The sequence below is a fragment of the Anabrus simplex genome, chromosome 11 (assembly GCF_040414725.1).
Source record: "Anabrus simplex isolate iqAnaSimp1 chromosome 11, ASM4041472v1, whole genome shotgun sequence".
Lineage (NCBI taxonomy): Eukaryota > Metazoa > Arthropoda > Insecta > Orthoptera > Tettigoniidae > Anabrus > Anabrus simplex.
The window spans coordinates 106,129,013-106,142,159 of NC_090275.1; the positions used below are offsets into that span (position 1 = coordinate 106,129,013).

The 13,147-nt window shown below is 37.6% G+C and overlaps 1 protein-coding gene across 4 annotated transcripts in view; it reads left to right on the forward strand.

Moving 5' to 3' along the window:
- BTBD9 (BTB (POZ) domain containing 9) overlaps positions 1-13,147 on the forward strand; it is a 154,987-nt gene that overhangs the window by 87,697 nt on the left and 54,143 nt on the right. For 2 of the 4 annotated variants that reach the window (XM_067155399.2, XM_067155400.2), the window contains exon 10: positions 726-2,871. The exons of 1 other annotated variant lie outside the window; for it this stretch is intronic. In XM_067155399.2, coding sequence (XP_067011500.1) covers positions 726-1,031 — 306 coding nt within the window. In that variant the 3' untranslated portion in view covers positions 1,032-2,871. Of the gene's footprint in view, positions 1-725; positions 2,872-9,419; positions 9,877-13,147 lie in introns of those variants that run through there. One more of the 4 variants, XM_067155402.2, reaches the window with a different exon arrangement.

A 13,147-nucleotide genomic window follows, 5' to 3' on the forward strand; every position in this document is an offset into this window, starting at 1 on the left:
ACTTGTCTATTCTAGCACTTTGGTGTTGATCACCCATATTTACGTTTTTGGTACCATGAAAGAACCCCACTTTTACTTGCTTTCAGTTTCTCTTTTTGGTTCTGCCAATATCAGATCATGTTAGGTTGTGGCTTCACGTTTTGTTTAGCTGCAAAAGGCACAGCTTTTCATTTGAAAGCTGTGATAGAACTACACGTCCCCTTTTTCATGTTATTCAATTCCACAATTTATAAAATTAAACCAAGAAAGGAAAACCCTCACATAGCAGCAGGTTATTGCACAAAACACAGGGCATTATCAAAGGGAAACTATGGTATTATTGTCATTGATTCAGAATTTTATGCTGTTATAATGGCACTACGAAGTGGAATTCTGTTCTTTGATGAATTAGATTGGGTGGGAGAGTCTTGTAAGCAAGCTTCAGTTAGTTGTTTTCCTTGTCTTGGAAAACCAGGGGGATCCAATATATGAGTAAATACTATGTGTATCTGTATAATCTTATTTGGTAATTGTAGAACGCTGCATAAGATGACGACGATGTTCATGATGGTGATGATAGCAAATTACAATACGCTAGCACCTCTTAAAATCAGAAGGTTGTGTTTTCTTTAGAAATAATGCTCCTCGCAGGTTCAGAGCAATGCTGTTTGTTTCTTTATTTTTGGACGTAGCCTTCTGTTAAAATCTCATGTTGCAAACTACTTACCAGAAACATTTCTCCACAGGTATTCCACTGTGTACATTTTGAATGCCCAGCACAAACGGATGAACCAACAGTTGTGACCTCAACTCCCACGTTGTTAGATGGTGCAGGCGATGCTTCTCAAGGATTGACTTTTACTCCAGTAATGAGGCCCGTATTACCATCGCAAGGAGAATCTGCCAATACGAAGGAGGACATTTTGACAGAAACTAGTGCCATAGAAGGTGGGAATTCGGAAAATCCCTCCAGTGAAACTCTTTGCAACTCTCGTAGCGGTAGCGTCAGCGACAGTGGAACCGGCAGTGGCAGCGACACTCGTCAGCCCTGATGCAAGCGCCAAACATGAATGTGTCTTTGCTTGTTTTTCCTGCTACAGTGTGGTGATGACATGGGTTCTGAACCTTATACCCATGTCAGTGTGTTGTCTGTTTGACAATGTTGTAAGTACAAGAACTGATGCTCAATAAACAGAACTGAGAAATAATGTTTGGACCTTTACTTGAACATAAAGAAGAGGCAAAACGGGTCTGTGTTTTGTGAATAGCATATTTGTTTTGTCAAACCATTCCATTGGAGACATTATTAGTGAGAAAGAAGACTTCAGATAGCCTTGAAAAGAGAGAAAAATTTATTATTATATCATTTCATAGTTTTTCTTCTATTATAATTGTGTATTTTTATTAATGTTGGTGATTATTTATTTTGTTGGCAGTGAAGGTGCCATTGTTTTTGAAATTTTAGTAGATCAGTTGATCATGTTAAGAGTTTTAAAAAGAAAGTGTTCGAGGCCATACGTAACTTTAGCTAAGAAAGATGAGTGTCCATATTTTCTTATCTATGTGAATGTTGATATGTAGTGTAGTTAATATATTTTAAAAGTATTTATATTGAATGAAATGAAACATTCTTTTAAACTACAGTGAATGGATCTACAGTAGTCTCTGATTGAACTAAATGATGTGGAACCTTATAAGTGTATAAGTCCTTTAATTAGAAGGCCTGTTCAAAAAATAACCAAACTTTGAAAATACTGTGGAAATGCAAAGTCTTGATGGTTTCTGTTGAGTGGCACTGTATTTTGGTTTCTTTTTGAATAACTAGCCATTTACTCAGCATATTACTGTAATGTCCCTTCCGTCGTCTCCACCATACCAAAGTCCACCTTCTCCGCCATAGATGCCGTTTAGGTCTTCACTTTTAACCCTGAGCTGGGACCCATACCATTACAGTAGTACGGATGACATGATGAGAACAGCATTAAAAGCAACATATGGAGGAAGAGAAATGAACATCATGTTATTTGCAGATGATGATATGATTTGGGGAGAAGAGGACATGAAGGTTCAAGAACAGTTGGAGGTGGTGAATGGGAAGATCAAAGGATGTGGATTGAAAATAAATGTAGAAAAGAGTAAAACTCTTGTTATGACTAGAGGGAAGGAAGAAGGGAAAGATCAAATTAGACTGGCGGACAAACCCCTGGAAGTAGTGGAGACGTTCAAATACCTGGGGAGTGAATTAATGAAGAATGCTCGACTGGATGCTGAGATTAGTAAGAGGATTCAAGCTGGAAGCTGTTTCTATCCTAGCGTAAGAAACATGTTATGGGACTAAGATGTGCCAGTGAAAGCTAAGGAAACTATGTACAAGATGTATTATGTACCCATAACTTACAGAGCAGAAACTTGGACATTGACAAAGAAGGGAGTCGAATACAGGCAGCCGAAATGAAGTTCTTGAGGAATGTGATACAGAAGAGTAGAAGAGACAATATAAGGAATGAGAAAATCCAGGAAGAAATTGGAGTGGAAAAAATGAATAATAGAATAGAGAAGAGCCGACTAAGATGGTTTGAGCACATAAAGCAAATGAACGATGAAAGAATGCCAAAAAAAGTGATGGAAATGCAAATGCAAGGAAGGAGAGGCCGTGAACAACAACGATTGAGATGGAAGGACACAATCCAATGCAGTATTATAGAAAGAAACCTGGACTGGGACACAGTGTTGGAGGTGGAGTGGTGGAAAGACCGAAGAAAGTAGAGAGGAACCATATTTGCCCTTACCTGGCTACAGCTGGATCAGGAGAAATGACGATGATGATGATCATCATTATTATTATTATTATTATTATTATTATTATTATTATTATTATTATTATTATTATTATTATTTATTATTATTATTATTATTGTAATAATAAATTTTTTAGACAATAAGTTGGCAGACAGTGCAGCATCTTGTGTGATACAATTTTATTCCATCCTATGTTTTTTAAAAATTATTCTGACTACATTAAGTAGGTAGTTGAAGGGATGAAACATTTCCTCCTTGGCTTAATTACATTTTCATATGTGAATACATTGCTTTATTGAGGAGGGGTGGACTTCTCACAAAATATCTATGATATAATTAATCACCATCAATACAGCTTTCAACCAAGAAATTTATTTCATGCAATATTCAGCTATCTCAACAGTAGGAAAAAAAAAACTTACAATATAACTTTTGCCCTACATAGGCTTTCTTGACTGTCCTTCAACATCAAGAATCATGTTTTTAAAGACTTAATACGAGATAACCCATATTACTGTAATGTTTTTAAGACTATAAGTGGATAGACAGTGATATCTTGATATAATTTTATTCCGTGTATATCTTTCTATGTTTTTGGAATTGTTCTGATGTCATTAAGTAGCTGAAGATGTTGCAGAAGGGATGAAACATGTCATGCTTGACATTGAAAAAAAAAAAATGAAAGAAAGGTGGACATCTCTTAAAATGTCTATATGATATATGTCTAAATATTGCGAGTAGTGTATAAACGTTCACTTCTGCATCAAACTGGAGAAAACTTTTTACAGAGAAACACAGTGAAGTGAAAGACATTTCCTGAGACTAAGGAAAGTGTGGAAGATCTGTTCAAATATGAAAATGATCTTGAGTCTTTTTTTAACATCAACAGTGTTATGCATCATATTTTCAAAGGATCAAATGGTGAACCACTTGTATTATCTTGATGTCTTAAATCGTTGAAGAATCAGGAGAAAAAGACTAGACTTGTGGAGAAACAATTCCTGCAACCATGACAATGCACCAGCTCATGAATTGATGTTGATACATGAATTCTCATTGAACACAAAGAAAACTGCTTTTCCATCCTCCTTACTGAGCACTGGCTGACTTTTTCCTATTTCTCAAACTACAGTTCACTCTGAATGGACTATTACAGTCGCTTCAAGAGATCATAGAGAAATCGCAGGTGGAACTGCATACAATCTCCTAAATTACCTACCAGGACCCCTTCCAATAGTGGAAATGACATTGGGACCATTTTTTTAAATTTTATATATATAGTGGAGGGGAATACTTTGAAAAAGACAAGTAATTAGGCTGCAGGTTTATTTTTCAGAGTTTGGCTATTTGAACAGGCTTGTTACAAATGAAATACAGTATATAGAGGAAACACTTCTGAACTCTTGAACTGTGCATTTTTATATTTGCCAACTGTAAAAGTTCTGATTAAATATGTCCCATAGTTTGAGAGGAAAGAGTTAAAGGTTAGGAAAAGGTTGATTTGCATGAATGCCACTCTGTTGTGTGACTCTTCATTTTGATTTTTTAACATTTTGAAGCCCAGGCTTTTGGCTACCATTAGTGTCTAGAATCTGTTGCTAAGAATTTTTTCTGGATTTTGAAATTATATTTATTAATAGAACTTAATATATTTACTTAGAAATCATAGTTTCTAGCATTATTTAAAGAAGCAAAGGTGTAGCCAAAAAATTATGTATTATGGCTTTTATATGAAGAGTATCTCTCAAGGAAAGAAAGCTTTTTTTTGTGATGTAAGTTCTGTCAGTCTGAAGTAAGAATTGATATAATGGTGGGTTATCAGGTTCCTTTAAACTAAAATTACTACACCAAGAGGTGTAGGTAGAGGTTTTACTACCCACTAAGTTTATTGAACCACTATTGTCTCCTCTCCCATTTCTCTGCCAGATCAGATATGAAGTTTTTACAGCTGGATGACCTCATTTCAGCCTTGTCAGAGGAGTCCATGAGATGAATTATATCATATGATATGAGGAAGGGAGAGGGTGACTGTGCTGCACAGAGCCTATTCCTGTTGAATAGTACCAAGAGGTCTGCTCATGACTTAACGTCTCCATCTGAAGGACCAAACAACTTTGACAGCATCATATGCCCTCAATTCATGTGAACATTGAGGAGAGGTTTGGAATTGAATCCAAGCTTTTACCACGCAATCTAGCAATTAGAAATCATGGCCACTATTAATGAACTACTATTAATTACAGTTAATTAAAAGTTCACTTTCCCTTGAGTTTTTCACTCATACATACTTTCACACGGGCAGTCACACTGCACACCATTGCATCAAATCCCTGCTCTCCACGCAACTTCTCACAGGCAGTCATTCCAGAACAGTTCGCAACTAGCAAGCGTCGATGAATACCACGTAGCTGCTCGCGGACTCCCGACAGTCTGACAAGCACACAACCGTTGCGCTCCTTATGTAGGCCCATTTCTCTCTTGTTCTGCGTGCCTGGTCCATTGTTAATCAGTTGCCAGCTTCCTTGTCATGAGGCTCCACATATTGCATGCTGCTGGCCCAATCCATATTGTTACTGTTGCACTGCAATTATAGTCTTTCATTGGCGTTATTGCCTGTGCTCTGCCATCATCGTCGCAATATCTTCAATAACCTGTGAGAGGTTACTTATAGAGATTTCCTAGGGAGGGGTGATGGAAAGGTCAAATAAAACTTCAATAACAGGATAAATATTTGATTCATGATTCATTTTCATTTCCCCTTGTCCAGCTTTTACCAGATCAGGGTGTTGATAGCCCTTCTCCACCATTGCCTCTCCTTTCACCACTCCTCAGTAGTCTTCTTTTTCATATCACCCCTGCCGGGACAAAACCTCCTATGTGAAATATTTTAGCTTAGAAATTTGGCCAGTAAGGTTCTGTCATCTAAGGTGCAATATTGTGTGAATACTGTCAAGGCATTCTCGCTCTTCATAATGTATGTGCTGCGGGTCAGTACGTCTCTAAAGATATTCACATAGGTGGTTTTGTCCTGGCAACGACAATATACTGTCTCTGACAGAGTCCATCCATCTTGCTCTGGGCCTCCCTCTTGTCCTCTTTCCTTCTATCTTAAACTCCAACACTTGTTTTGGTATCATTCCCTCCTCCATTCTTAGAACATGTCCAAACCAACTCAACTTATCCTTCTCCATACTATCACTCTGTATTTCTACCCACATCTCATTTCTGACCCAAACATTTTTTATTCTCTCTCTCTCTCTCTCTCTCTCTCTCTCTCTCGCCCTCCCTCCCCCATTATCTTCCCTGCCATACTCCTCAGGAACTTCATTTCGCTGGCGTGAATTTTAGTCTCATTTCTTACTATCAAAGGCCTAATCTCTGATGCATACATTAATATAGGTGTGTAGTACACTATGTACATTACCTTATAATCCCGAATACCACTCGCCACTGAATAAGACCCGCACCCTAAATTTGAGACGGCAAAATATGGAAAAAATAACAAATCAACTAACTTGCATAACTATTTAATTTTCTTCAAATATACCACAAATATAAATTCAAACAGCTTACAATTAATAAAATCGTCACAAAAATCATAAATAAAATCGGTCCAATACTCAGATCATTCACAACTCAGTCATCTGAAGATTCATCATAGGAACTTTCGTCGCTGGCATCTTTCCACCGTCCACTGAATTTGAAATTCCACATTTCTTAAAGCTTTTGGACACTAGATAGTTGGGAATGTGCGTCCATGTGGTCTTGATCCAGCTGCATATTAGTCCCACTTCAGGCCTCTTCACTCATCCGGTTGGTGTTAACGCGTAATTGCCATCAGACATCCATTCGGTGTAAAAACAAAGCTCCCGGGCGACGTTGCTAAACGTACTTCACCCAGTCCTCAACTAACGCACTGTCCATACAGCTGGACTCGTCTTCTAACAATAACATCAGACAGCAAGTTTCCCTTCGGAAGGGTTTTCCTTTTCAGATTCTCATATGGAGGAGTTTGGTTCCATCCGCTAATACGCACAACATTACTGTGCATCGTTGCTTTTTGTTACCACCTATTCTGATGGTTACACTTCTAGAACCCTTCATATCCACTGTATTTTCAAACGGCATTTCAAAATAGACAGGTGTCTGTTCAGCATTCGTAATTTGCGACGGCAAATAAGAATTTTGCTTCCTCAAATGAATAATGCGATGCTGAAAGGCCATTAATTTTTCTTCATACGCCCCAGGGATACATTGTGAAATAGACGTACGTCTTAGAATGCACACTCTCTTTCTCTGAAAAAAGTTTTGGATCCATCCATGGCTTGCAGTAAAACTCTGTTTTAGGTTATTTTGAGATCTCTAGTGCTTTCAATTGACACATTTCACTAGAAACACCATATCCTAACTCACGTTTTTCTATCACAAATTTTTAGAGTCGTTCAATTTTTGGAAACACTGGACTCCGCCCGCGGAACGCTCTGTGATTGCCGTTACTGTTTAGTTTTTCCTCCTCCTTCCGCCAATCACAAATACACTATTCATCAATATTGTACTTTCTGCCAACGACACGATTTCCATATATTTCAGCTTTGCTTACAACTTTGTTTCTCATGCACATTAAATGACCGCAGATGCCATTTTCAATCCATCGCTTACTATCGAGACAGCACTTTCACGGGACAAATACGGAACTCGAATGTGAACGAGGTAGACTTCCGTAACCAACAGTCTCGACTCTTGCAAAGTGCGATATCCCGCAGGATCAGCTATTCGCGCACCCAGGATACCAGCAACACTTGTGAAACAAATGACTGTCAAGCATCCACAGCAGTGGCTTTCATATTTACTTCATATTTAACCATATTCATTGATTTATCTTATTTCATAACCTTACATTTCGCGTTTACATGCCACTGTAACCGTATTGAGGAAATATCGATCTTGTTTTCTACAACGCAACTGAAACACAATAAGATCTGAATGCAGTTTACATGTGGTATATTGAGTACGGTAACCGTATTCAAATCTATTTCAATACTCCATGTAAATGTAGTAAATATTTACGAGAATGAATGGCTTGAATATGACCCACACCCAAGATTTAGAACCATATTTTGGGGGAAAAGTACGGGTGGTATTCGGGATTAGACGTTATCTCTGTACATTTCATAGGAACTTATCTGTTCCACACCAGGTTTCTTACATTCCCACTTGAACCCTTCTGCTGATCTCCTTATCCAACCTGGCATCATGCATTATTCTATTTGTCAGATATTTGAAGTATTCAACTACTTCAAGGTTTGATACTAACAATTCCTTTTCCTTCTCTTCCTCCGCTTATCACCATGGGTTTGATCTTCTCCACACTGATGTTCATACCATATTTTGCAATATTGTCATTTAGAGCCTCTAGATATATACGCACTTATGTATTGTTGATCTCCAGATCACTGTCGTCTGCAAACAACAATATTTTCATATGCCCTCCTTATCTTACCTTTGTTTCCTTGAGAATTTCATCCATAGCCATTATAAACATATTTATCAGCCTTTATTTGTGGTTGGCATATCATAAAAACAAATATGACTACCATATGTGTATGGTCCACTATAAGAGTATGTTTTCTGTTCTTTGTGAAATATCAAAAATATTACATGTTGGGTAGTCTTGAGTCTGTTTAGTCACTGGAATACATAGGTAACAACTACTTTGGGTTTTTCTTGGAACGTACGAAACTAATGTGCATTGGCTACTGACTGATTGTTAGGTTGAATGAAAAAGGACAATAGCTTTTTTTTTTTTTTTCAATGATACCTGCTATTATGTTATTTATGCAATATCAGCTACCAAATAATAAAAGCAATACCAGTTTAATCACGTTGTGACCTCTTCCCTGACACCATCCTGTCTACTACACTTGCAGAATTGCACATTGAATAAGGCCCTATGGACTGTGTCCCAACATATGCCTCCTTGTTTAGCACATAAAGGCACGCCCACACCAAGATGTTTTCATTAACTTTGTTAATAAACATTGTTAACCAACAATGTTCATGAACATTTTTGACAGTTATTAACAAAATAGTGTGTTTTGTTAACTTTTTGAGCATGTTGATATACAAAATATCTTTAACTTTTGTGAATGGAATTGTTAATGTTGTCGTTAGCATTTCGGTTCGTACATGCCAAGGACGCAATTAGAGCATGCAAATTTGTAGTGTGGAATACGAGGCTTTCTTATTTCTTCTAAAAATTTACTATCAAATAAAGTTCTAATGTACAGTATTTTTAATTCTGTATTCTTTTAGCTGTGTTCTAAGGTAGTTTCATTTCCAGCTTTGCTCGTCTCTTAAAAACCTAACCTTCCATAATCACTTGTATATGATCAAAATAATACTCTCCTAACTAGATTAAATGAAGATTTTTCTTTATTTTGTAACTTTACTAATTCCCTGAGATTGTTATATAAAACTTTAAACACTTCATGCACAATTGTTCATTTTGATACTCTAGACAAACGTATGTGAACTCTGTCACCAGTTGCTAGGAATCTTAAAGTTATTACCTTTTTTTTTTTTAAGCCTGTCATTAGTGGAGCTGGCTTTCCGATAATCTGTATCATTTCTTGCGAATTCAGGCCTGAGTACTGTCAACAAGAACGGAGTCATGTGGGGGCATTCTCAAGAATTTTTTTTTTATCCTGCTGCATCATGAATTAAAAGTTTGTACATAAGTGTTCTCTCCAAACTTAATTCTAAATGCCTTTCCAGTATTTTTCTTTGCCACACTTTGCATCTACCGTATTTTCTACTTCCTGACCCTAGGCATCTTAACCTCACAAACAGCTTTTCTGGTGTGGACATGGTGTTGAAGAAGTTCAACAAAAGTTTAATAACTATGTTGAGAAATGTTTTTATTAACTTTGTTTTGTTAACATTATTAACTTTACCGTGGACTATCCATAATAGGATCTTGCATACATCGAAGGCTATATTTTGCCGGCTTATTTGTCATACCATTGCTGGTGAAAAGCTTCTATTTGACTTTGAGAACGAAAACAAGATTTTGGTACCAATTGGAAGGTCTAGATCCCATAAATCATCTCAAACAAAAGCTCTTATGTCTGTGAATTATAAAAATGTAAAAAAACAAAAATTTTAAAACCTTTCTGCACTCTGAAAGTTTATTTGTGAATTTGCTCAGAACATGCTTTCACTTAGAAATTAGGGGCCGATGACCTCGATGTTAGGCCTCTTTAAACAAGCAAGCAAGCACTTAAAAATTGTTCACAGCATTGACGGTTTTAAACATGCACCAAAACCTGTTACGTGAACCTGTTTTGAAGAAAATAACATTTTTGTCCCTTTAATGGAAATATTGCTTTTCCACCAAATTCAATACAGGATGGACTGAACAATGTAAAAAGGAGCACAGGGAGAGGATGAAGAGAGATAGGGAATAAAAGAAAAACAAGAAAGTGCTAATAAGTTTAATCTCGCTCCTTAGTCGGGCATAACAAATCAAAAAAATTATTGTTCATTAATACTTCAACAATTAACTCTTTAAGGATGAGTCATATAAATGAGTACATGTTCCAGTATGCGAACTTCCTTAACTACAAAAGACATAATTTGCATTGAAGTTTAATAAAAATTGTTCAAAAATGATACGGAGGTCAAGTCATTAGTCATGGCAACTACTATTTTTTCTCGCAAACAGGAGACAACACGGAAAATCTAAGATATGCATTTGGAAACGTACGGTATGTACTTATGTATGTCACTAGATGGTGTATGTAAACAACAGTGTGGGTCTAAGCATGCCCCCAAGTTCAGTGTGTGAGTGAGAGCGTCACAAAATGGAAGTCAACAAGCAGGAGCAACGATCATATATTAAAATAGCAGTTCTCCGCAGCAGAAATGCTCGCCAATGCCATGCAGAGCTGTGGGAAGCATTAGGTGTGCATGCCATGCCCTATAGAACAGTGGCGAGGTGGGTAGACTATAAACTGCCGATTTGCCTCGCCCAGGCCGTCCAGTGTCCATGGACAAAGATGTACGGATAATGGTGATCGACATTAGGACACGTGCTGGACTCTAGCGGAATTGCAAGAACATACAGCAACAACAGCGGCAACAATCCGGTGCATTTTACACAAGGATCTACAGGTGCGTAAACTTTGTGCAAAGTGGGTGCCACGTCACTTAAGTGAGGTACAGAAGTGGACTTGTTACGAAACATGTTGCATCAAACTGGAGAGGTTTCAGCAAGGAGGACAAGCCATGTTGAATCGCATTATTGCTCCACCCACCTCGCCACTGTTATATAGGGCATGGCATGCGCACACCTAATGCTTCCCGCAGCTCTGCATGGCATTGGCGTGCATTTCTGCTGCGGAGAACTGCTATTTTAATATACAAACGTTGCTCCTGCTTGTTGACTTCCATTTTGTGACTCTCACTCACACACTGAACTTGTGGGGCATGCTTAGACCCACATTGTTGTTTACATACACCATCTAGTGACATAATACACAAGTACATATCGTACGTTTCCAAATGCATATCTTAAATGTTCCGTGTTGTGTCCTGTTCACAAGAAAAAAATGGTTGCCATGACTTATGACTTGACCCTCGTAAAACATATGAAAATGTTCTACAAGTCATAAAGGAATTAAATTGTCATTCTTATGGGAAATCTATAAATTCTAGGATGTTGTTTGATACTATTTAACTGTTCGTTTCACTCTTGATAATGGTCGACTGGAATGTATGAATTTTACAAAAATACAATTTTACAAGACATATGAAATTGAATAGTCAAGCTTTCAATGTATAAAAATTCAGAAAATTCATTGCAGCTATTTGACTGTTTGCATCACTCTTAGTGATAGTCGACTGAAATATGATGATAAATTACACAGGAAAATTATATTTTGCAAGTCGTTAAAATGAATATTCAACCTAGAGTAATATATACACTGGGTGGGACACCTGCCCCTATTTTTACCCTGAGCATATGCAACCAACTAGTAATTAAATTTCTCTTAGTCCTATCTTGCACAATATCTCGTAGCACAGTTAGCCCGATAGACTTCCCCGCACAATGTGAAAATGGTATAAGTGGCAGTAAATGAGGCCGTTTCCAAAACATTGTACAATTTTATGTGGAGCGTAGTCCAATACTTTGGCCATTTTTTACAAAATCATACTGTACTGTTCAAATCATAGCCACTCCTATAGCTGTCTCTAGAGAATTGCGTACCTGATTGGTCCAAGAGGCCATTTTCTTTTGATATAAAAGGACATTCGCGGTATTGTAGAAAAAGTGATAGGTTAGTACCAATTACAGACATGTTAGATCACCACCATTTTGTATGGTCTGGCTCCGTGGCTAAATGGTTAGCGTGCTAGCCTTTGGTCACAGGGTCCTGGGTTTGATTATGGTAGGGTCGGGAATTTTAACAATCATTGGTTAATTTCACTGGCACAGGGGCTGGGTGTATGTGTCATCATTTCATCTTCATCATGGTGCGCAGATCGCCCGCAGGTGTCAAATCAAAAGACCTGCACCTGGCGAGCCAAACTTGTCCTCGGACACTCCCAGCACTAAAAGCCATATGCCATTTCATTTCATTTTGTACGGTCTCGTCACATTGAAATTGATAGAAACGGGTTTTTCATATTTTATAAACTATGGCACGCAAATGCTGTACAACAGGTGTGATAGCTTATGCCAAGTAATTACTACCATTAGAGCCTTCAGTAAAGGCATAAAATCTGGCCATAAGGCTGTAATACATCAGTAACTTGCTCTCCTCGGGAATACAGTTATAAGGGTTGAACTTTTAAACTGAAAGTAGCCGCACAGCATTGTGTGTGCTATATGAACCTTGATAGGCTTCTTGGAACAATGAAGATTCAAACCTTTCTACAGTCATTCCGTTCTAGTTTTTTATTTCCTACTCATCAAGGCATCCTTTAAGAAGACTCGACCTTTCTCAAGTCTCGGACATTCTTGTAAGGAAATTATATTAAACATCATCACATAAGCACCGACTACGGACAAATGCATGGTGAATACTACCTAAAACATTATGCTTGACTCATTCCACCAAGAAATAGGTACATGCTCTACGTGTAGGGAATGGTTGCAACTATCTTGGCTTAAAAGAGACATAATTCTTTAATACACTATAGTGTTTGCAGCAAGGTAAACCTGTCTGCACATTCGAAATCAGAATTTGTAACATACAGGATCAGTTTTGAAGTAATAGCCTATATTATTCCATTAGTATAGAGTTGCGAGATCTTCTCTGTCGCCTGGAGTGGGTACATGGAACTAATCACAGCCAGCATGTGATTT